Source organism: Podarcis vaucheri (genome assembly GCF_965113315.1).
Source record: "Podarcis vaucheri genome assembly, chromosome: 7".
NCBI classification, from domain to species: Eukaryota; Metazoa; Chordata; class Lepidosauria; order Squamata; family Lacertidae; genus Podarcis; species Podarcis vaucheri.
In genome coordinates this window covers 22,738,683-22,765,067 of record NC_138765.1, presented here as the reverse complement: position 1 = coordinate 22,765,067, position 26,385 = coordinate 22,738,683, and the positions used below count along the sequence as shown (strand labels likewise).

The 26,385-nt window shown below is 41.9% G+C and overlaps 1 protein-coding gene across 1 annotated transcript; it reads right to left on the bottom strand.

Annotated features, from left to right (window-relative positions):
* On the bottom strand, positions 1-25,819 carry LOC309537065 (zinc finger protein Rlf-like; the record flags this gene model as incomplete). Its single annotated transcript, XM_082231463.1, is given in 9 exon segments — positions 1-4,747; positions 6,563-6,704; positions 8,156-8,292; positions 9,128-9,330; positions 10,634-10,766; positions 11,883-11,964; positions 15,196-15,350; positions 25,605-25,789; positions 25,792-25,819. Coding segments are annotated over 9 exon segments (5,811 nt in total). The 3' UTR covers position 1.
* Positions 25,820-26,385: the final 566 nt, after the last annotated feature.

Below are 26,385 nucleotides of genomic sequence, written 5' to 3'. Positions count from 1 at the left end.
TTTATGAACTTTCCACACAAAGGTGATCTGTTTTTTTTGTTGGGAAGAAGTCTATGAGGGGCGAGGATAACGTACGTCTTTCAATAACAACTACTGGTCGCAAATAATGAAGCTGTTTTAAGGCATTGTCCCCACACTTTGTTAACGCCTTGTCCAATATGGCCCTCAGGTTTTCCAGGGAAGGGATCGAGGGAGAGTCCGTGGATAAGAGAGGCTGCATCCCTCTCAGCTGCCCATGAGCTCTGGAGCCGCTGTTTTTCTTGGACACAGCTGCTGCCGGGACAGTTTCATATGCAGTCTTGCCCCGTGTGTCATCCCTTTTGAAGTCTTTCTCTTTCTGTACCACCACACCCAATTCATATCGGCCAGCCGGCTCCCATTCATCCTCAGAGTCGTCATCGTCATCTCGTTCCTCACTTTCTTGGATGAATTTTAAAAAGGAAGACTCAAACCCCATTGGTTTGAAGGACTTTAAATCAAACGGCTTTGGTGCAGATTGCCTCTGCATCTTATCTTTTGTAGCAGAAAGGGGAGGAGGGTTTTTAATGTTCTGCTGTGCTGATGCACGCTGCCAGTCGTTTACATCTTTCTCCCTTTGTAGCTGTACACCTGACCTCACACAGTAGGAGGAGTTTTCTCTTCCATCACTTCCAGGCAAGTTGTCTGTTTTATACCGAGGTGACTCCAATCGACTACATTCTACAAAACACCTGGTTTTTGGATTGTGGATATGTTTTAAAGTGCCTGTATACAAAGAGACACCAGCCTCCTGGGCCTTGTCACTCCCACAGGAGCTGCCGTTTTTACTGCTTTTATCATCATGATTGCAGTCCGAGTTTAGAACACGATGCCCTTCATTTTCACGCTGATATGCAGGGTGCACTGTAACTTCCTGCTTAGAGTCACTGTTTAGCTCTTTATTTGAACCCTGGCTTTCTTCTAAGCAGGGGTCATTTATCACAGTACCACATTCGACACATAGTACAAGCTCCTCATACTGTTGTTCTATATAAATACTGGCCATCTGGTGGGTACGCTTATAGTGTCTCACAATACTGCTTTCCAGTTTTACTACAGAGGGACACCCCCGAACCATGCAAGGATACTGTGTCTGATTGCAGTTGTCTCTGCACATTTGCAGGGCTTCCTCCCTTGTTCTGAAGTTATATAACTGCTTTCCTTTGCTTTTATTATTCTTCTCAGATTTGTCATGGATCCGTCTCTTTTTCTCGCTCTCTTCATGCCCGAGACACTTATCTTTCAAGCACCTTTGCTCCTGTCCATCTTTAAGGTGGGCCAGTTTTTCTTTGGCAGCTTCCGAGACCCCATCATAATCACTGTGTCGGAAATATACATGTTGAGAATAGCGGCTGTAGGTTGTGAAAACTCGGTTGCAACCATTAAGGTCACAATGAATTTCAATCTCTTTATTTATTTCCTCTTCCTTAGCATGCTCTTCCATCAGGTGATGCTTCAGTTTGTGGAAGGAATAAAATGCAGCAGGACACTGAGGATGGTGACAAGGAAATCTCACGGACTCTGTTTCGGAAAGCACTTTGGAATCCTCTACATGGTCCAGGCCATGAAAGTCACTGCAATGCTTAGCAAGCGATTTAGAACACAAGAAGCGTTTGCTGCACGCCTTATGTTTGCAAACATATATTTTTTTACATTTGGCAAGTTCCCTCTTTGTTCTCGCTTTGTCTTTTTCTAGGCAGAGCTGTTCTTTGTTATACTGATGCACCGTTCTGTAGTGCCGAATCAAACCTTTCTGATTAGTAAATGCAGAATTGCAATTTTTATGAATACAATGGAACGGCTTGTGGTATTTATGCAATATGTAGCATAAATTTCCTTTGGCAACTGTTCTTTTACTTCCCCTCCCCTCTCTTGCTTCTAGTCCTTTCCGGTGGCTTTCCAGAGCAGACAGTTTCGTCTGCTTGCCAGTTACACAACTTTCTGCTTCTTCACTAGACTCCAGATCTGTTTCAGAACTAAGCTCATCTTTCTTTGGATGACACTGCTCTTCTTCAGCCAGGTTAGCTTGGTCATCAAGTTCCTCCTCTGTATTGGCATAGAAATCAGACATTGAACCCATGGTATCATTCAGCATATCCTCAGCGCTCTCATCCAGATCCTCAAAACTCTCATTACCAAGTAATTTCTGAGTTGCTGTCATATTGCCAAGTTTATGTTTGTTTCTATAATGGACTCGAAGATGTGTTTTTCTTGTAAATGATCTTTGGCAAATATGACATTTAAAAGGGGAATACCGATGTTGAAACATGTTCAACTGAAGCACCGTCTCCTTTGAATAATTGTGTTTTCTAACATAATGCGTGAACAACGCTTCCCTGGTCACAAATTCACATGTGCAACCTTGACGCTCACAGAAAAATGGCTTGGCTGCCAATTGGGTAAGGTATTGTTTTGGTAGTTTGCCTTGCTGCTCTTCAGGGAAATAGTCTGAGGTAGATTCATCTTCAGAGTTTGGAGACTGTGACAACCTGGAAGAATTTCCAATATGACCACTGGAATTTTTTAAACTTAAATGCTTCAAGCCCAGGAGAAGTTCCAACATTGCATCTTCTGAACTGGACATTTTGGAAGCTTCAAAATAGGAAGTTTCTGGGGAAGAAGGATACAGTTCTTCATTTAAATAGCTTTTGCTATTAGAACTTGTATTACAATCTATAATGCCTGGAGAGTCTGTATTTCTACATGAATGATATATGAGCTCTGGACTAATATCTCCATCAGTATTATGACTGTCACTGTACTGAGCAATATCTTTAGTTTTCAGACCTAGCTTCCTCCTAGGTTTGAAATGGTAAGGATGAGCCCTTCGAAGATGTTTTTGCATGCCCTTTGAATTTTTGTACGTTGATCCACAGTCTTCAAAGCCACAGGTAAATCTTTTCCCATCAAAATAAACAGCCACATTTGAATACCGCTCTTTTAAATTAGATGGAAGGAAGACTTTCTCACGGGGTAAATCACTCCCAGGAGTTGCCTGGCCACAGTCCACTGCTTCAGTCAAAGGTGTCAACTGAGTCTCGCTGGCTAGGGATGCAATATTGCTTCCTAAACTGCCATTACTTTTGCCATCCACCTCTCCATCAGATATAGCTTCTTGTTTAACTTGCTGGGTTTCCTCCGAATTTGTAGATTCTTGCTTAACCTGCTGGATTCCCTCTGAATTTGTAGATCCCGAAGGCAAATTAAGACTCTCATGCAGATCAGAAGGACCTTTTTGTTCAAACACTTCCAAATCTGAAAGGCAAGTAAGACTGTCCCCAGAAACATTTTCCTCATGCTTAATCTGCATCTCCTTTATTTCACCATTTGACATATGCATCGACAGGTGATTTGTAAACTCAGTTTTGGAATAGTAAAATTTTTTACAACCACTAAAGTTGCATGCGTAGGAAGCATCCCTAAAATGCTGGGCTTCGTGGTGGTAGAGCTGCCCCAAGTCACTGAAAACAATGTTACAACCACTGAGCTCACATTTATAACGCAGATCGCCGTGCTGTTGCTTGTGATGGAGCAGCTCGTTCACTGATCCAAACCTAGCATAGCAGCCCACTGACACACACATGTACGGCTGAGGGCCACTGTGCACTTGTTCATGCTCCTGTAGATGGAAAGCCGAAACAAAATGCCGCCTGCAGTATGCACACTTCTCACGCCTGTTTTTCATGTCCAAGTAGTGCATTGCATTTTGATCATTGTTTTGGTGTTCTGCTTTCAAGTGAACACTTAAGTACTTGAACTGCTTAAACACTTTGGAGCAATCCGTGCCTGGGCATGGGTACAGGTCCCTGTCCTGCAAGTGACAGTTTTCTAGCTTACTAAACGTGACGAAATCCTGCGTGTTGAGTCTGGGTTGTTCACACTGTGTTATTTTGAGTGGCTGGTTTTCTCCAAGGCCTACAGAAGCAATTCTGGCTAGACTGCTCTTTGCCAGCCTCTCTTTCTTCAACAGCAACTTCTTCTTACTACGGTATTTTCTACTGGGAGGCATTTTTACATGTTCCATCACATGCGTCACAAAGACATCCTTCCTCTTGAACTTTTTTATACACACTGGGCATGTATAAATGCCATCTTCCATATGCATCTTAGAATGGTGAAGTATTCTGGCCTCTATACATTCCCTTTTGCAAATAACACAGAAAAATTTGTACTGCAGCCACCTCTGATACCTTTCTGAGGACCCAATCGGCTTTTTAACTCTCACCCTCTCTTTAGGCTGATTTATTATATCTTGACCTTCAAAATTATTATCTTCGCAATCGCTTAGGAGACCATCCAACAGTTCGGTTTCATTGAACAACATCTCATTGCAACTCAGATCATCCTCTGATTCAGAAACTTCTTTTCCTAACAATTTGAGACAGTGTCGCTTCAGAGTTTTCCAGTCCCAAAATTCTGGATCAAACGGCCAATACGCCTTTAAAGCCAACAGTAGCTCACAACGGAGGGAGTTTGGAACTGCTGCATTTTCTTCATCCAATTTTTGATCTGGCTGCAGGTAGAGCTCTTCAAGTAGACTGTATCTTTCCTCACTTGGCTCAAGTAAGTATTCAGTGAGCTGGCATGCTCTTCTTACTTCAAGGTCTTCCGGCAGAAGGCATGCAATTGTTTTGCATACAGAGGTCTTCATGTCATCATTTTCATTTGATCGGAGCTGCAGGGCTCTCACACATAACAAAACAGACACAATAAGGCCTGATTCTTCTGCCTATAGGAAAGAAGAGAGCACAAGTCAGATCTTAATTTAGCCCCCAGGGACATCTCTTAAAAACAAAGGAAACACAACTGAAAAAACTGGACAAGATATATGGATAAATTTTCATAGAACTCTAGAGTTGGAAGGGACAAGGGTCATCTGCCCAATGTGAGGCTTGAACCCACAAATCTGAGATAAGTCTTACGCTCTACCGAGCTAGCCCTCTCAATCCTGAAGCGATTACAGATTTGAGTAACCCGTGGCCCTCCAGATGTTGCTGGACTCCCACTCCCATTAACACCAGCAAGGATGGCCAAATGGCCAGGGATGGTGAGAGTTGTAATTCAGAAACATTACAATGGCAACAGGTTCCCCACACCTGGATTAGAGGGATATATAAAGATACATACTCTGGCATTTCTTATTTCAATCAACTTCAATGTTTTACCCCCAAAAACATACCGAGATTTACTTTCTTAAAATTAAAGAAGGCACCAGTCATATCTGTTACTTAATTCTGCCATAGAGTTCACTGGTACACATATTATCTTTACAACAACTCTGCAAGGTAGATCAGGCTAAGAAATAATGACTGACCCTAAGTCACCAGTTAAGCTTAATGGATAAGTAGGGATTTGGACTTCGGTCTCTGTTGCCATCCTGATATTCTAACCACTCTACTACAGTGGGGATTCTTTTTACCGGCATGTTAGGCATTGCCAGAGTAGAATTTACCAACTTGGTGGTCTGCAGATTCTTTTTGAGTGGTTTCAAGCATAAAAGACACTTTGTGGCAGCAATACACACAATTTTGTGAAAGCCATTCCCAAGTTTTTAGGAACTAAGTATACCTGGAATTCTGAAACAGATTTATATACCTGTTTCAGATATATATACACAGTGGTACCTTGGAAGTCGAACGCCTTGCAAGTCGAACGTTTTGGCTCCCGAACACCGCAAACCCAGAAGTGATTGTTCCAGTTTGCAAATGTTCTTTGGAACCCTAACGTCTGTCGCAACGTCCATGGCTTCTGATTGGCTGCAGGAACTTCCTGCAGCCGATTGGAAGCCGCGCCTTGGTTTCCGAACCGTTTTGGAAGTCGAGCAGACTTCCGGAACGGATTCCATTCGACTTCCAAGGTATGGCTGTATATAGAGAGAGAGAATGAGTATGTGTGTGTGTGAAAACCACATCAAATCAAGATATCTACTTGTAGATTGTCTTCTGTTGCACAACGGCAAGGATTTTTCAACTTCTTTGCTTCCATACTATTCCTTATCACTTCCTATTTCTACTCAAAAGTTTTGCTGCTGAATTACTTCCTTTGTCTTTTTAGATAGAGGCGCTGAAGAAACATCAGTAGTACAGCAAAAAGAGCAACATCTATACAGCAATAGAGTAAAAGCAGAGTTGAATCTGCTGTGTGCCAAGGTCCTCTAAGGACTAGAATATGAAGCCTTGGAAGATAGGAAATTCCGCTATGCAAGTACTCCTTATCTAAAACAGAAAATAGGCAGCTTGAATCAGCGGGAACTCCAACAGGAAGAAGACATAAAGGGCAAGAAATGTACTTGGCTGAAGCAAGTGGAAGGGAAGAAAAGTGCAAGTGAGAAGGCCAGAGAGCCAGTCTGACTTGCTGCTGTGAAGTTCAGGTGTTCAACTTGTCATGTGCTCAGCCCTTAGAATGACACAAGGCAGCCGCCATCAATTATGTCTTCCCAGGGTAGCCAACAACAGGATGCACCCAAAAGCTCCTGAATTTTTGTTATCTGCTGAAAGTACATAGGTTAATTCCGTGATAAACTGTTTCCCAAACAGGCACTTACTTCAGCTTGTATGACTCTAATTAGGAAGAACAAGTGTTGCAATGTCCTAGCAATGATGCCAAACTGCCGGCAGCGCTCCAGAAAGGAATCTAAAGATGGGTCAATTCTCTTTTGTAGTTTGCTCCAAAATAAAGTCAGTTCCCTATGGAGAAAGTTTAGGACAAATGCTTAGTTAGAGATCCAGTAGTCAAGCTTAACAATGGTTTAAACATGAACATGCAGAGTGCTAGTGCATGGGAAGAAAACTATGACTGCTTTGCTCCTTCCCTGCTGCTGTGCTAATAGGAGCCAGGCCATGGTTTGCACCGGCAATTCAGACGGCAAAACTGAAAAGCTTCATACATAATGCCCAACACCACAGCATATAGTAGACATATCGTAGCACTTTCAGGGATCCAGAATATTAAATGACAACTGACAGGAGTCAAATAATGTATGATATTGGATTAGGCTATACTGGGCTATTGGGGCAAGACATGGAAGTTGCTTCTGCCAGCAGAATAAAAGTGATGGGGCAGGAGAGATGTCTGAAAGCAACTCATTAGAAGCAATACTGAGAAACTAGGAAGGCCAAGATAAGAAAAAAGGAAAGAGATCATCTGAAAAGTTATACCAAGAGTAATTTCTTTAGCTAAGGCATACAACTAAGAGAAACCAAATAAATGACTTTCAGTAGACCTCTGAGGTCTCATGTCTCTTCTCCCCCCCCCCCCCATGTCTCATACTTGACCTGAAATGGGGGTCCTGAGCTGTGATAGCTGACACAATTACCTCTGGTTGTTACTGGTCTCCAGCTCCCTTCATTCCCGGCTAGGGATGATGGCAGCTGGAGTCCAGCAACATCCTGAAGGCACCGGATGGCTCCCCATGGTCTTGAGATAGAAACAACCCTCTCTTCAAGGATTTATTTTTCCACCCTCATCAGACACTGTTCTAACAACAGTATCTTCTATTTTATATCCAATCTAAGCTTATTATATCTAACCATTCCTGATTTTTTGGGTAATACTTAACATCTGTAAATCCTTGTCAAGCATGTTTCCAAGCATCAACATTACTGACGGACAGCCTATTTCTAAGATGACGTTAATTTGGAGCATTAATTTGAGTAAAGAATAAATTAAATGTAAAAAAACCACAGGATTGCTTTTGGAATATATGCTTCTTCATATAATTGCCTGCATTCAGTTAATCCTCCACAGTTTGAAAAAACAAGGAGGAGGAGAGCAGAAATCCCTGAAAGTAGAGATCATCACTGGATTCCATTTCTGGCTAAGAGGGAAACCATGTTTTGAAATTATAGTTTCAAATGCTCCCTACTGCTCATTCTGGATCCTCCACATTGTAGTTTGGAGGATTATCTGATGTTCTCTGTGTCTAACATTAGTTTGTTCAACCTCTAGAGGTTCTTGAAAAATGGAAGAGATGTACTCACAACTAATGTTTAACAAATGTAAATACTTTGTTTTTAAGAAATAAATTTCATTCACATAGAATGAAACATTCTCTTTAATGTGAGCTACTTCAATGGCCTATGTGAGCCAGAATAGCAAATACATGCATTTGAAAATAATATCTGGACATAGTACTTACCAAGAGCAGTACACATTTCCATTTTGAAGCTGCTGCGTGAGGTATGTTGTACAAAGAATGAATGCAGTACTATCTTGACCTTCAGCTTCCAGATTACATATCATATCCAGGACCTCTTTGCAGTCCACCTTTGCAATCTTTCAAAAACAAAAATCCAGAAGAATTCTATTGTAAATAGTTTCATTCAAAACCACTTTGCACACACAAAGGTACTTTCAGGAAGACTTTTATATCCTTCTGCAATCAGTAGTTTGTGCCACTACAGTAGCTGTGTTAAAGTCCATATTGTCAACAAAGGCATAGCCCAGCTCTTGTTACTTGAAGTGCTAAAAGCACCTAAAAACAATGCAATTCAGATCTTATATTGTACTGCTTTATTGGCCTGAATTACAGTGTTTTATTTTTAATGGCTTGTTTCTTAAATAGTCTTTCTACTGTTCACTCACTGTGGGGTTTTAAACTGTTATTACCTGCTTTGAACAGGATTTTAAATACAGTGGTACCTTGGGTTACATACACTTCAGGTTACACCGCTAACCCAGAAATAGTACCTCGGGTTAAGAACTTTGCTTCAGGATGAGAACAGAAATCGTGCTCTGGCTTGCGGTGGCAGCAGGAGGCCCCATTAGCTAAAGTGGCACTTCAGGTTAAGAACGGACCTCTGGAACGAATTAAGTACTTAACCCGAGGTACCACTGTATCCATTAAATAAACTTTGTATCAGCAGAGGCAGACTTCTAGATGTGAATCCTCTGCTCCGTCTCTCCGCAGCAAATATCTTGGCTTTATTGTTATTTATATATCACCAATATTTTATTGGTCTGGAAGTAGCTTTGGAACTACTGTTGTGGTAAAAACAGTAGTTCCAAAGCTACTTCCAGAGCAATAAAACAATACATTTTAGGAAAAACAAAGCACAATTAAGAGGCATTGAACAGGTAACACCACCAAGATCAGAGCTTGCCCACTCACCTCTTTGATAGATTCTTCAGTTGGAAGCATGGAACACAAGCAAGTGATGTAAGCTTGGAGAAATGGCAATGTATTTGAAATTTCCGTGGACTCTTTGCACAGTTTGGATAGGGAAGCAGCTTGCCGAAGACGGTTTGTTTTCATCAAGTATTTTATTCGCATCTGCATAAAGACTGGTCCTTCCTGTTTAATCAGTTTGTTGACTAGAAAAGAAGTGGAAAAGATTTTTGCACACACCATTTATCACCAGAATTTAGCTCAAGCAGTAATGTATGCCAGTGGTTGGCATCTAACAGCCTATTTCATGGCCTTCTGTTCTAGAATTCCTGAAACTCTTTAGAATTTAAACTACATATCCATTGGGGGGAGGTGGAAGGGGAGAAGACTCCAAACAAACAAAAGACTCTCATCTTGCCTCACTTTTATCCCCAAGTACAGGCGGTGACCATTTCACATGGGTTTTGTTTCCACCCTGAGCACGTATGAGCCCTAGCCTGGTACACCCTGCCCTGCCCCCATTCTGCCCTCTTCCAGATCCAAAAAGAACCTGCGCATTGGCGACGGCTTATCAATTGGACGCACCTAAAATGGTTGTAGCCTGTAATGAAAACAGTTGGAAATGATCTATGGTGGGTTTGAGTTTGCAGTTCTACAGAGTAACAGTAACCTGTGAATGACCCATCATAAGCAAGGGTGTGTGGCATAAATACTCGGGAATTCCTCAACTCTATTAACAAGATTCTTTCAGAAAAAACTTCACAACGATCTAAATGCTGGATCACGCTAGTGGAAAACATTTCCTGTTCACAGCACTGTATGAGAAAACCCAGAAGTTCTTCAGACTCCAAAGGCTTCTTTTACTGCCTGCACTAAAGACCATATACTACATTCAGTATTTTCATAATTCAATATTCCTCATGTTTCTATCTGATGTAGGAGACTACAGTTTGTGCCATAATAAAATCTGCTAGTCTAAGACGCCGCAAGATTCTGCTTTTGCTTCTCATACTATAATGCAACCCAACACGTTGTGGTGCAGCATTGTCTTCCACTAGCTCTTGCGCAAGAGTTCCTGGAACAGCTCAAAAATATTTTCTCCCTGTGCTTTATGGTTCTTTGAATAAAACCCTCAAATCTTATTATATGAGCAGTTTCACAGCAGGTAATGAACAACAGCCATATGTAATAAAAGGGGTATGACCACAGTGTTGGGAAAGAACGAACAAGAAGCCGGTACTAGGCCAAGTACTTTTCTTCACCCTAGAATCTAGGCCAAGGAAGGTAGCAGATAAGGGAATGCTACAGGACTGAAAGAGTGAAAATGACATCTCAGGATTCATGGTAAAGCTCTGCATGCTCTTCACAGCAGCAGTTGAGGAACACCTATCATCTTGCTCAGTTCTTTAGGAGCAAAATGTTTCAGTGTGAAAGACTAGCTACTGCTCACATCATAACAGTGGCACAGTAATGGAATTCTCATTTGAGGTACAAGTCTCAAGATCTTACCTTCTTCTGCTTCTACAGGCTGCTGTGATATAATATTTAAGAGAACTGGATTCTTCCATACACCTTCCTTTGAAATGTCAGCCAGTGTTTCGAGGCTATTGTCTCCAAATTTAAGTAAAGCATTATGGGAATCCTATGTTGGAGAAAGAGATAAACAATTATACAACCTTCCTTAGACATCTAATGGGAAGCTTTTCATGTCTGGTGTATTGTGTGTTCTTTATATTCTGTTGGAGGCCACCCAGAGTGGCTGGGACAACCCAGTTTGATGGGCATGGTATAAGTAATAAATTATTCTTATTATTACTGTTATATAAATGCCTACATTTCTAAGATTTCAGTTGGGATTTCTACACAAGGCTCTAAGAAAAGGCTGCAGAAATACAGCATTTTTCCAGCATTAAATTACACCGGGTAATATCCAATGAACTCAGAGCTGATCCACTGAATATCTTTGGCTTTGTTAATGTGCCCCCCACCATCATATTTAGAGGAGGGTTTTTTTATTCCATTTCTATTGTGAGGTACATAGCTTGGAAAAAGGAGTAGATACAAACGAAGGTATCTTACAGTTAGTCATGTTGAGATCATGCCTACAAGTTTATGTAATAGAAATCTCACTATATAATTGCACAGCAAGTAGCCCAGAGTAACATAGCCTTCCTTACATCAAAACATGGAGAATTCATAACATGCAGTGGGTAACCATCCATATCTCCTACAATAATCAATGAAATTAGTCCGTTCTTGCCTGAAAATGTGCTGTCTTGTGCTGTTCTCCTAGTCTGATAAAGTAGATTACTTTAGCCATTAAAGCTTTGTCCTATATGTCACCATAGCGTTATTTAATGGTACATTCGACTATCTCCATTTAATTCTCTGAAGGCTGTGCATTGTCCCCTTCTAGCAGACATTCCTCCTTTTAAAAGAAGTCTCCCCAAACCTCTACTCCCAATGTGAGACAGGGGATATTGTACTACTAGAGCACTCTTCTATCACATAAAAAGTTGCAAAAGGAGGCCTACAACCTCACTATATATTAAAGGCTGTATGAAGAACTAAAATTCATATAAGACACCCAAGTAAGGTATACGTAATCATAATGTATTTATTCCCATTTTATACTGGATTCAAATAAAGAACTACCACAAATACCACAGCCTACTTAGTTATAATTTGAAAATGTGTATTTCTAGATGCAAACTGTTGAAACAGGGTCCCCTGTAGAATAGAGATGAAAAATACTTGCCTGTATAGACTGAAACAGTCTTAACAATGGTTCAGACTGCTCCTCACTTTCAGGCACAGAAAGCAGTAGTTCAAAACAGCTCCTGAAATAAATCAATCACAGAACTAAGCTAGTTAGGACCACCATTTAGGAAGTAGCACGTTGGATCATTTTGTACCTCTGTTTATAATCTCTCTAGGTCAAATGAATGTGAAAACATAGTAGAAAAGAGCTGAAGCTGTTAAGCAGCGTAACAATTGCTACTAGCAGTGATGCTGTTTCCCATGAGAAGAACTCAAGATAGATGCACTGTAACAATATTTAGTTGGAATTATAGTACTGAATGATTTTCAGGCTGTATTGGCAGCTTATTCTTAACAGCATCTTTGACCTCAGAAAACCAATGTGATGCATAATGGTCTTGCAGATTCATTCACATTTTGAATTTTCAAGTACTGAGTTCCAAAGAAGCACCGTTTATAATATATGTAGCCCAGGGGAAAAAGTAGATATGCTCAAGATTCACTAAGATGCAGCGTGGGGAGAAGATGGCATGATCCATGCCATTTACAAGTTCACAATAGTGCTTATTTCTCTACACATAATTTAAACTTGCATTCCATCGTTCTTCAGGTCAGTGTATACAGGGTTATACATTTCCCTCCCCCAATCACAATAACCCTGTGAGACAGATTAAGTCTCCCTGATTCAAGTGCAGCTCTCTATCCACTACACCACACAGTCTCTGGTGCTTCCCACTGTCCTAAATTTAGGAAACAGATTGGTAAAATCCTAGCAGTTACGCATGCTCTCAGCAGAGTTCCCCTCCACCTCCACTTAAGCTAAAAGGGAGGGGAGTAACTTTTGTCACAGAATGGATCCTGAAAGTGAGGTGGCATTGGCCCTGGAGGATACACATCATAGGGTGTACATCCTCCCAGCCAACTCCCCCCCCCCCCATCCTTTGGGTCTCAAGTTAAAGAAAAGCAATTGGTCTCCATGCCAAACTTCCTGCTCAACAGGGTCGATCTGATTTAAATCACTAGTCAGTAAGACTTTATTTCAATCACTTTTTTACAGAAAGACTTATTCTTGCTGGTATAATCTTAATATTTACAACCAGATGAAGGCTTCATTTTTGGAATAATAAATTTGCAGAGTAGTTTTTACAGTTATATTAAAAAATACTGATTTGTTTATACTCTTAAGAAGTAATTAGACAGATAATTATGACATTATTGTGAGGTTTAATAAGTTAATTGTTTATATTTGGACAACTTTTCTGCTGTACTTTATTGGAAGAAGAAAAATACCGTAATCATTTCCTTAATAACAATTTAAACCATTTATTTAACTAAAACAATAACATTATAGCATATGTATCCATGTTTGTTAACTGATGTGGTTAAACAATTTTTTAAAAACTTAAGACTGAGTTTTAGTACAAAAAAACCAAGAACTTAAGACTGAGTTTTCTCCTCCAGGGAGAGAATATTGTGATAAATCTCAGGTTATAAACACAAATGTAATGGAATCTCAGAGGGACTATATCTCCCAGCAGGCCTGGCTTTGGAGAGGCTAGCCTTCCTTTTTCTAGAGGAGAAGTGGCGGGGAGGAGAGATACAGTTGGTAGGCTTAGGTTGGAACAGGCTTGCAGAAAGAACAGGCCGAGGAGAAACAGGCTGGTGGAAAGCTGGACAAGGGGAACCAAGGATTGGAGCAGAGAACTTCAGGGATTCCTGCAGGACTGAAGTCCCAGGTACAGTGGTGCCTCGCAAGACGCAAAGAATCCGTTCTGTGATTCTCTTCGTCTAGCGGTTTTTTCGTCTTGCGAAGCAACCCCACTGAAGGATTAGCGGATTAGCTGATCGGATCAGCTGATAAGCGGTTTAGCGGCTTAGAAAAAGGGGGGGGACCAGCAGGAACTCGCAAGACATCGTCGTCTTGCGAAGCAAGCCCATAGGAAATTCGTTTTGCGAAGCACCTCCAAAACGGAAAACTCTTTCGTCTAGCGAGTTTTCCGTCTTGTGAGGCATTCGTCTTGCGGGGCACCACTGTACTGACTTTATTGTTTGGACAATGTCAGACGAGCCCTGGAAAGAAGGGCCTGGAACCAGTGAACCCTGATTAGTTGACTGGCAAGCACTTCAAGGTCTTGCCAAGGACTTGAAGATCCCAGTTACTATTTCCACCACACACCCCTCTGGATTTGCTTCTACATTCAGGTGCTGTATTCTGTACAGTTAAGTGTTAGTGCAGTTGTTGGAACCCAGTGGGATTGGTTGCAAACCCTGAAGCGCCTACAGCACTTGCCTTAAGTCTGAGTTGCACAGACATGCAACTGACTTGCACAATTATTACACAAAGATCCCAAGACTTGTGGAGTATTCTGCACTTTCAGTTTTACTGCTTCACACTTAGCTACTTGTGCAGGTCTATTCCACTCCAAACCATCTATTCATTGAACCTCTTGGAATTTAAGTGGTAAGGGGTTGATTCTGTGTATATAAATTTGCAAAGGAACAATGGGATTAAGGTTTTTTCCTCAACTCTGTATGTTTATTTTATAACACTTTTCTGTGAAAAAAAGGCATGTTATCTGTGCAGACACAAATTCACACTTCTGAGAACTGCTAAACAAGCATCTGTGATAATATCTTCTCGTGAGAAAAAATGCCCCCAAATAATCTTACAGAAACCTCTGGAAGAACATGACATTGTGAATGGATTAATAAAATTCATTTATCAAAAAAAATTAAACATTGCATATAAAGCCTCATGCTACATAATTAAAAACAAATCCTTATTTCCTGATGAACAGCCTTTGGACTATAATGTAACTTAAATAGAAAACTATGTTTAGAAAGATTTTTCCTCCAAAAGCATTTTATTTTAAAAATTCCAATTTAAATAAAAAAATCCAATTTAAAAAAAAATCAAATTTTAAAAATCTGACTTTTAAAAGAAAATTGAAAAAATCATTGATTTTTATCCACTCCGCTGCCTGAAAGACTGCAGCCTCACACTACTGCCCCATGCTTTGCTGTCAGTATACAGACCCCACAAATTCCTACAACGAAGTGGGGTGTCTGCATGCCAGAGATGTGAGGAGAGCATTCCAACTTCCACTGCCTTTTTGAAAATACAGAAAAGTTGTTTTCACCTTTGGTAATGACCTTCCCCCACCCAAGGATGTATGCAAACAGGCACCCTGATTTGTTGATACAGGGAATGCTATTTCCAATATCGGACAGGTGGGCACAGTAACTTGAAAATCTCTGCTGTTGATCAAATTCTCTTTTCTGTTAAAAAGTCATGTCCCAAATGTACTTACAACACTAGCCTGCCAATTACCAGAAGAACTTCTTCACATTCGGTAGTCAAGTAAGGTCGGGCATTGGCAAAGCTCTGAATGGCGACTTGATACACTTCCAAGAAAGGCAGAACATGCTCCGAAGCACCCGGATTGTCAGCATATTGTAGCAACGTCTATAAATGAAAAAATGTAATGCGGTAATATTTGTTCTCAACTCTGATTAAGCTATTTCAAGGCAATGTTATAATTCTATGCTGAGGATATTACACTTTCCAACTTTTCTCAAAAGCAAAAACAAAGAAATGGCAACCTGCCACTCTACTCTTTTTTTGCCTTCCTCCTAAAGCAAAACTGCTAATACTAATTACTATTATTTATGGAATTTCAAGAATGCAGCTCCTGAAAGAACTGCTATATGATAGCAGTAGAGTATAAGCTCATGAACTAGCAAGTTTTATCTACAGCCTTTTGTAGACACAGCACCTGCACTCAAAACAGTCTTTATATACCCTCACAATGAAAATTTGTATTCACATCTTGTGGGTAAGATTTAACATCCATCACATTTCCCTACAAGGTAATCTCTTTCTTTCTTTTTCTTGGGAGGATCACGTTCACCAAGCATATAGTGGCACATGCCAAACCCATTCACAAGAGCATAATACATGTTTATGCTCACAACCAGTGATGCAGTCTATGCAGGGTTTCTGTCAAATACAGTGCGGCTATCAGCAGGACTGAGCTATGCATTGCATACACCTTTCAGGAAGACTCTGAAAAAGAAGGGCCAAACTAGGCGAATGTGGAAAATCCATGATCAGGTTTTCCCAAAATAGTTTTCTTTCATTAAAAGCAGCTGCAGAACCAATAGCATCTCTGTCTTCCTCCCTTTCTGTGCTTAGTAACAGCTTGTGAAGTAGTTAAGTCAATCAGTGTGTTGTCAGGGGAAGCAGAGGAAAGAAATCACATCCCTGCAACTTCAACATCCAAATCCCTCACAGTTGCTTTTAACCAAAAGAGTGTTGGGGTGTCTTGGTGCTACCTTCAGGCAGGTTTTCACATCCCAGCATTTAGCAAACCAAGAGGTGTTAATCTTACAGCGAAAAAAATACACCAACTCTTCTGGCTCAGCAGAAGACCTATACTGACAAATAACTAGACCAAGTTCTTAACATCTACTTTACTTTTGTTTAAACATGAAAACAATATATAGTTTAAGAGGAGTTTTTAAAAACCAAAACACTACAAGGAATAATTTCAATAATATTTTAGAATTTTACCACAGCTGCTATAATGTACCAAGAGTCAAGTCAGGTGAAGTGCTGATGCAGGAGCTCAGTCTTACATACTATTATTTCTCATGACTAAACAAAATTCATGGGCCTCTACAGCATTTTAACAATGGCCAGTCTGCATGCCAAAGCAAGCCATAGCTAAAAACTAGCTATGGCTTGCTATGACATGTGAACCACCTCAACAGTCTTTCAAAATTATTTTCTAAGTTTCACTAAGAACTCATGGCCTAAACCGAGTGTGAAAACTTTGGTTCACAGGCCTAATTACAGGCCAAAGCCACGTCCACCTGTCCTACGTATTATAATATTGGTGACATCATCTGATATCCAAAAGATCAGATGTACAGCAGGTAAAGTCATTCTCCAGACCAAAAAGGGATTTTCAGGCCTTTGAAGCCCCAACTACCAGCTGATCAGAAGAGAGCACTAGGGAGTTCCCACTGGGAACTTCATACTGCAGCAGATGGAACTGGAGAAAGTGGCTTGAATGTATGTTACTGGAAGAAGTGCTTTGCATCCAAACCTCTTTCTCTACAGAAATGTCAAAGGAATGGTTACAGATACGAGCCCTGCCTACCTCTTTGAAGGTACATCCCCAGCATCAATTGACTAGCACCTGCCAAAGTTCAAATGAGATTGCTCAATCACCTCAAATCATTAAGACATCAGGTGACGGACAGATATGTGTTCCTACTGACCTATTCTAAGTCAGTTTGTGAGAGGTGAGGAGATATGGATCATTACCTACCCTGGCCTAGTGTAATGCTTACATTTTTAACTTTGAACTAAAGTCTTCCTAAATCAGGTTTATTATTACCTCCTTTCAACCCCTCCCCCCATAGGAAGAGCACTTTTAATACAAATACAACTGAACCATAAATTGGCATTTGACCTCATTGAGCTGATAGGAAACCCCCTTTTTAATCCTTTGCCCTAAGTTAATTTAGGTGACAAAGGTAAATGAAACAAAAAAAATAACTAGCTAGAAAGCTGCCAGGGTGACAATAAATCAAACCATATTTTTCATCAATGCCTCTGACAGGTAGATCTGATCATGGATCTGAATTCTGAACACTGCTTGAGAAACACACCTTTCTACTCTGCACAATATTGATAAGAATAACACCCAGTGTTCCCTGTGCTTTACTTACGTACTCACTAATCCTTTCAATTTCTCTTGTTACATCAATTTTAACCTGATAATCCAAATGGGCCTATTAGAACTTGGCAGAGATGAATCATTAACTTTCCAAGTCTTTTGCTGTCTTTGTTTTCCTTTTCCTGTGAACATATCCTCAAATGGCATTTGCTTACTGCTTGACAACACTGCCCTGGGAAGTTGCAGGCATGTTTTTTGCGTGAGTTCTATGTGTCTAAGGGGACTTTGGGCTTCTGTTTCTTCAGCTATAACCCACTGCAGTCACATGGCAAACCAGTAAGTGCTTTCCAGCGCAATTTGCAATTCCACATGGGGATCTGCTGTTCTAAATCAAAAACCCTGTAGGCATGCTCAAGCCCTTGGGCTCACCTAAACTTGGTACCTGACTACTCAATTGTTTCAATCCACTTCACTCTGTGGGCCTAATTACATTCATCCAAGCTCTCTGAAGAAGGCAGGTGGGCAAAATTTCAGGATGTTTTAAGCTGTTTCAATCCTGGGGAAGCCCAGCCAGATGGGTGGGGTATAAATAATAAATTATTACTATTACTATTATTATTACTTCTAGAGAACTACAGTAGCCCCAATATAGTGCTTTTCACCACCAGTGCAAAAGGGAAAGCTGCAACATTGCGTCTACCAACTGCTAGCAGCTTGAATAGTGGAAGTTAAATTTAAATGCTTGTATTTTACTCTTTTTCCAGCCTCTTGTGACCACAAGCAGTTCTCAATGAATTATCAAATATCAAAGCTAAATATTCTTACATTTGTATAGCTATAAATGTACTTAAGTTCACTGTCTTGTTTAACCAGACTATTCAAGTATTTGGCCATGTTCTTTCATTAGTCTGAACACCAACCTTTCCCATGATTATTTTTAAAAAATGGTGGAATCTTATTTTAGCTTTCTCCTTTATATGAGCTAAAGCAAACAGAAAGGCTTTTTATCCAGTCATAAGTTTATGGAGTAAAGGGGCGAAAAATACCCAAACCACGCACTCGCGCACACAGAGTAGTCAATTGCTTGCACACTATCTCAGATCATCCTAGTGAGTCAAGTAATAAATAAAAAGCCAAGATCTACAGCAGGTGAGCTTTCATGAATATAGGAATATAGTTCCTGCTGCCTGTCAAGAGCTAGGGTCAACTCAATATTTCATAATTAGGAGGTTCATAATTAGAAGTCTTTCTGATTATACTTCTTAAACACATTTATTCTGTAAGTTTGTACATGTATGCAGCATCACAGAACTTCCCAGTCACACCCAGCACCTCACCAGCAATAATCACAGCTTTATGCAAAGTGCTACACTCGGCTACCAACACCCAATGCCCTATTTCTGTGTGTCAATGAAACAAATGGGCCAATGTGATCGTCAGAAGTTGAATTCTGGAAAATCTTAGGGTTGTAGCAAGGAAGAGTGGCATATGCTCCACAGATCTTGCTATCCCCAGCAATACTTATTTGCACAAAGATTTGTTGAGTGCATTAACTAGAAAATCATTTTGCCCAAATCCATATTTGTGATTCTAGAAGACTTAAGCATGCCGGAATGGCATGAACTATTACTTTTGACATTCCATACATATGCCTTGACACTGTGTCTCAACAGAAATCACCTTACAAAATTATAAAGAGGTGAAATACAATGTTCTAGGGATACGTTCGAATGGAGGAACTAACTGGTACAGAACACACCTGGCTCTTACAAAAAAATACAACCTATCTGTACTGAAACAAGCAAAAGCGAATTTCCATGTAATTATGTCAGTTCAAACATCTCCCACTAGTTGGAATTAGTTCTAGCACTGATATAAGTGATGCATCATTTAACTGTATAACTTACAGTTTTGTAGAGTTTGCCCATTTCTAAAGTCTGATCACTAGAACAACAGAACTCACTTTCATATTTAACAGTGTATCCCTTTTCCTATTTAATGGTACCCCACCAACACACAACACAACACAACACAACACAACACACAACAAGGGGTGGCGCTGTGGGTTAAACCACAGAGCCTAGGACTTGCCGATCAGAAGGTCGGCAGTTTGAATCCCCGCGACGGGGTGAGCTCCCGTTGCTCGGTCCCTGCTCCTGCCAACCTAGCAGTTCGAAAGCGCGTCACAGTGCAAGTAGATAAATAGGCACCACTCCAGCGGGAAGGTAAGTTTCCGTGCGCTGCTCTGGTTCGCCAGAAGCGGCTTAGTCATTCTAGCCACATGACCTGGAAGCTGTACGCCGGCTCCCCTGGCCAATAAAGCGAGATGAGCGCCGCAACCCCAGAGTCGGTCACAACTGCGACTAATGGTCAGGGGTCCCTTTACCTTTGCCAACACACACATTTTTGCATACTTTTTGTTCGTGACAAAGTTTGCGATTTTCTCATTTTGTAAAAATCTGCCCTTTTGCAAAGAAATGTGACATATTTTTCTGCTACTAGTTTTTTCCAGGATCATCAGTTCTCCCACTTCATGAACGCTTTCTGAAGTTCCTTCCATCTTTCATGTTCTCTTTGGTTGGTGCTTTTACTCGAGTTTGGTAATTTTATTTGTTGGCTTTATGTACCATCATTTGTCCTGAGGATACATCAAGAACCAAATCAATCCTTTCTCATGAATGGGTAGGATTTTAAAGCAACCATCACCTGCACCCCTAGCTTCTCCACCTGATAGCCTACTGCTTGTTGACTTCTCATCTGCTCAATTCATACTTTACATGGTTGCACCCCCAATTCCTGTAAAGATAAAACTAAGCCATTCCCACAAACTGTGCAACACTATCAACAGGTAAGGAAGACTAAATAAGAGTGGAGACTCTCACATAGCATGCCACAGAAGAGTCCATGAGCCCCAAATACGATCTCACTGAACTTAAGAGCAGTTCTCAGAGGCTTATCTAGTCCAGAATTCTGTCCTCACAGTGGCCAAAAAGATGTCTATAGGAAGTCCACAAGCAGGGCATGAGCACTATAGCACTCTCCCACAGAAAGGCTGCCAAGTGTCTCCCCATAGTCACTTGTTATGGCCTTGTCCTCCAATCAGCCTCTGTTCGGCCTGCATAAATCAGTTGTATCCAGATTCAACTAAGCTCACAGCAAAGTTGGAAAGCTGCTGAGGTCCCAGCCACTGACATAATGAGTAGCTACCAAGTACTCATTGGCAGTGTTAGAAACTCAAGATATTTAAGCTAAGCACAGAATAGCAGCTTAAACCAGGGTTACAGTCACCAGAACAGAATGCTGCTGCCATTTGGGGGCCAGACAGCTCAAAAGTTGTGTTTTTCAATACAACTTTTTGGTTCCTGAAATTCATTCTGATTGTGCAGATGAAATACAATGGACAGAAAATTCTTTAGGATGTATTGATGGTGCGCGAAAACAGGCAAGATCCAAGGACCCCCAGGCATTCACCTCCAGATGGTGGAGACATCAGGCACCATTCTGGCACCCTGGCATCTTCACTTGGTCACAAGTGACCGATAGGCAGGTGCAAAATGAGGTTGGTGCTTGGTGAATTTTGAATGCTGCTCATTGGAGCACTATGTGTGCTGCTGATTGCACAAGCATCTGAGGGCGTCCACCAGCAGAGACTTTGCAAAGGACACCCTCAAAGGATGGGGATGCAACTGAGTTCTTTAAATATATTAAAATGCAGAATTTTAAAAGAATTATCTTCCTCTGAGAAGGATGCCAGGTATGTCTTTGTCCTTGGTTTGCCACCCTCCAATGAAGAGGCATGATCAGCTCAGCAACTTACGCAGGAACATACAAGGTTCTACACTTAGGCAGGAATAACCAACTGGGGAGCATTTGGCTTGCCAGTAGTACATGTGAAAAGAATCTAGGGGTTTTAGTAGACCACACAAGGAAAGAGTTTGATGCAGCAGCAGCAAAAAGAAAAAAGGGGGGAAAGAATGCTAGGCAAGGCTACATCAACACGAGTCTAAACTCTTATCAAGGGAAGTTACAGTCCCACTCTATTCTGCCTTGGTCAGACCACACCTGAAGTACTGTGTCCAGTTCTGAATGTCACAATGTAAGAAGGATATTGACAATATGGAAGGTGTGAAACAAAGATGGTCAAGGCTCTAGAAAGCAAGCCTTATGGGGAACAGTTGAGGGAGCTGGGTATGTTTAGCCTGGAAAAGAGACGGAGAGAAGAGGATAGCCATCTTCAAATATCTAAAGGACTTTCACATGGAAGATGGAGCAAGCTTGCTTTCTCCTGCTCCAGAGGGTAGGACCCAAACCAATGGATTCAAGTGGAGATTCCGACATCAGCAGGAAGAACCTTCTGACAGTAAGAGCTGTTTGTCAGTAGAACAGGCGCCCTTGAAAGATGGTGGACTCCCCCTTCCTTAGAGGTTTTTAAGTAGAGGTTGGATGGTCATCTGTCATGGATGCTTTAGTGAAGATTCCTGTATTGCAGGGGATGGACTAGATGATCCTCAGGATGCCTTCCAACTCTATGATTCTATGATATGGGATGGGTAGCTATTACCCTTACAAAATGTAAAAAGGAAAACATTTTGGGATTTATGAGTAAAACATGTCTCCAGCTGAAATCAGAAAAGGTGTGCTTCAGCAAGCAGAATTTTGGGAAACATTGCAATAGAGAGCTACTTGTATCTCAAGGTGGAAATACAGAAGGAAAGCTGTGTTAGGCTGGTACAGCAGAAACAAGATATTTTAGGACAGGAATTGAAGAAGCCATCAATATGTTTGCATATTGTTGGGACAGGAGAGTACCCACGGTCATGCCACTGACCTCAAAATACAACTCCTCCAGAAATCTTTGGGTTGGTGGCACTGCCTTGCAATTTTATCTGCAGGTCAATGTTGTTAACTATCACTTGAGTGAATTGTCACATATTGTACTTTTGCATTTCACATAGCAAAGAGATTCCATACATCTGCATGAACTTGAGTCTAGACTAAATTTGTTTATCTTCTAGTTGCTACAAAACCCTCTAGGTTAGGCATCGCCAAACTCGGCCCTCCAGTTGTTTTGGGACTACAATTCCATCATCCCTGATGACTGGTCCTGTTAGCTAGGGATCATGGGAGTTGTAGTCCCAAAACATCTGGAGGGCCAAGTTTGGAGATGCCTGCTCTGGGTTGTACCAATTTTAGTCTCCCTTGGAGTAGATCTGAAAATAATGACCTTAATAAATCTATTAACGACAGAGTAAACTTAACTGAATACAGCTATTTATCATTTTTGTATTCCTACATGGATTTATAACAGCCCTGTTGCTGTTATATCAATATACAGCACACAATAGCAGAGACATATAAACATGGATGTGATAGTCCATTAAAAGATAGTAGGTTCACGTATTGAAAGCAGGAAGACTTGAAAGTGATTCACTGTCCTAAGGTGCAGCAGCATCTCATCTAGAAATCTAACAACTCAACCATTCTTTAAGTCTAGTATTGAATACCTACAATTATGTTTTAATAAAAGTTGTAGGACATACAAAAAAAATTAAGATGCAAACATGGAAGATAAAAGGTTATCATTAAGCTGAATTGCCAAGGCAGTAAATATCTCATTTTCAATGGGACATCAACGCAATCACTTCTCTTTAGGCTAATCCAACACAATTACATTTTCTGAGCTCTGAACTAAATATCAAATGTCACCTGTTTCCGTACAAGTCAAGGCAACCTAGAAGAATTATTAGTTTACAACTCTTCAAAACCCATGTGTCTACTTGATAAACCAAGCTGACAATATAAACCATCACCCATTTCTGAAGGCCATGTGGCATGCACATTTTTCTGTGCTCCAATCCTTCTACATGTCAATGGTTCAGATCAACACACAAAGTGACCAAGATGTTTTAGTATTGCAGGACCTGGTGGACATTAAAAGCAGCTATTCCAAGCACTCATGGTGTCAGCTGAAGCCTTTAGAACCCTATAGCCCAGTGGTGGCTAACCTGCCATTCTCCAGATGCTATTGAGATTAAAAGCTTCCACCAGTCCCAATCAGCACAGGCAAGACTCAGAATTGTGCTCCAGCTCACTGGTTTGCCATGGCTGCCCTAGTCCCAAAATCCTACTCAATGAAACTTAAGCCTAAATAAATGCATAACTGAAATAACTGCATCTTCTTGGCCCTGTTTTTACATGCCTCCATTTCCCTCCCCCTATTTTTGCATGGCAAAACTGTACTCTTATTTTTTCTAAAGCACCACATGCATACAAGGCACCATATAAATCAATATTAAAGGGTTCCCTCCACTGTGGTTTTCCTCCCTGTGCTAGTGCTATGAGCGGTTCATGTCAGCAAGGGTGGAGGTGTTCTTCCAAAGTTCTCTTACATGGTTCTTCTTAATCATAACAACATTAGACATTATCTCAATCCATTTATACAACAAATGGGTGAAAACCTTTATCCAAAATATTAAGTTACCATTTTGTATGATCCATACCCAACCTTTGGATAAAATCATCAAACCCAAAGGAGAACTGGATGGCCTTCATCTGACAGTGAAAATGTAACAGAGCTTTAAGCAGGAAAACATGTCTAAGGAAGAGTTTCTCAATTTGGGGACCACCAAAATGTTGACTCTAGAAGCTAACCACTCGACCTCAATGGATAACTCATACTCACTAATTCACAAATCTTTCTCAACCCTTTGATCATTTCCAAGCATCAAATCTTTCTTTCTACACTGACATCCAACAAAGCTACCTGAAAATATTATCTAACCTGTTGCAAGCTTGTAATGGAAATCATGTGGCCATTATATTTAATGTGGCATGTTCATGTTTGTATAAACACTTTGTTGATACTTTCAACCCAAATACAAAGTCTATTGCAATATGAGTTTGAAAAAGAATTGGAACTCCATTTTAAAATAAAGTCATAGCAATAGGACTATTCGATTCAGAACACGGTACAAAGTGACTGACATCCAATATGTCAATACAGGTTTTTGTACTGAAAAGGTGAACTGGCATTCACAGTTGCTTACAAAAACTCAAAGCAAATAGAAAAATAAGAATCAAGCCATATTATACTCAATCCACACTATCGGAACAGTAAGTAACCCAGAGAAAATAAGTTATTGTTTACTATTAAAAGGCTTTAGCAAACCACAAAAATAGGAGCCAGGCAAATATGTTGGTTGTGGAGATTTCAAAAGTAGGAAGCCACCACAGAAAGGGTCCTGTCTCTGGCAACCACACATCTAATCTTTGGGAGCTCCTGAAGCAAGGCCTCATCTTTGGGCAGACTCATACAAGATACTGTACATGTCCCCATCGGAAGCAGAGAGCCCGATAAACATTTTTATTGACAAGGAAGAGGAACAAATAAACAAAGATCTTCAACATGTAAGGAGATAACCCCCTCAACTACGACTGTTAGAAAGCCACGGCGAAAGAGGAGACGGTTTGGGTGCAAAGGGCGGCGAGGAAAAGAGAAAGAGTCCGCGGAAGGAGGGAGGGGGGTTATGGATTTCGTTGAACGAAGCCCCCGCTCCGCTCCCGCTTAACCGACTGCTCCTCTTCCTCCTTCAATTCCGGCGCTGCCACAAAAAGAGGCGGCGGGGCGGTGGGAGCGCGCCGAAAACACCAGCATCCGGAAGCGGGCGCGGAGAAAGCCCGAGCGCGCTGGGCTGGGCGGAGAAGGGAGGGAGCCCCCCGAGAAGAGCGAAGGCCATCGGGTCCCGGAACCCGAACCTCCCGCGAAGCCAGAAGAAACGGGAAGCGGCGTCGGCGGAGCCTCCCAACAGGGACGGTCCCTCGGCCCCGCCTCCCCAGCGCCAGGCAACGGCTCGCCGCCGCCGCCGCCCCCTGCGCCTCAGCCTCCTCCTCCTCCGCGGGGCCCCGGCGCCCCAAACCTCCTCCGGCGGCCCAGCCTGGCCCTCCCCCCCCTCCGCCGCCAACCGTCCCGCGCGCGGGCCCTCCTCCGCTCCCCCCCCCAATAACCGCCCTCGCGCCAGGCCCGCCCCGCTCACCTGACAGAAGTCCCGGCAATAGGCGCCCGACGAGCCCTCGCCCACCCCCTGCTCGCTGAGCTCCGCCTGCAGCTGCCGGAGCCGAGAGCTCAGGCCGGCGGCCAGCCGGGGCATCTCTGGCTGCAGGGCCGCGTCAGCCTCGGCGTCCGCCATCTGCACCCGGCCCCACCGCGCGTAGGCAACGAATCACGTGACCCCGCAGCCGCTGACCACATCGGCGGGGGACGGGCCCACGTGACCCGACGGTCCCGCCCACTCCCGGCTCCTGCGCATGCTGCCGCCCTTCGGCGGGGCGGGAAGGAGGCCGCCAAAGACAGGTCCCTATTGGGCGCTCGGCCCTCTTGCGGGGCCATGACGCAAATGCATCGCGCTGCTGGAGCTGGGTTCTTCCCTCCCGCCCCATTTCCCAGCGCTGCCCAATGGGGAGGAGGGGCGGGGCTACTTCGGAGAGGCGGGGGAGGAAGGGAAGCTTCCGGCGTGGAGCTGCAGCAAGAAGGGCGAATGCGATCCGCAGATTTTACAGTACTCTGGAGAGACTTGTTTATTCACTCGTTATAGGATTAATATTGGTTTTCCTTGCTAGTTAGAGATCTTTTTTTAAAAAAAAAAATTAATTTGTCATAGAAAATTGGAAATGTTTTGCTTTTCAATTAAAAAGCAGCCATTTAAATTTTGGTACATCATTCAGACCTTTCTCTTTTTCTACCTAGTTTTAACTATTTGTTAATTATTTGGAATTTTTGTTTCATATTGTTTTCTAACAGCTTCTATTTACTCGTCA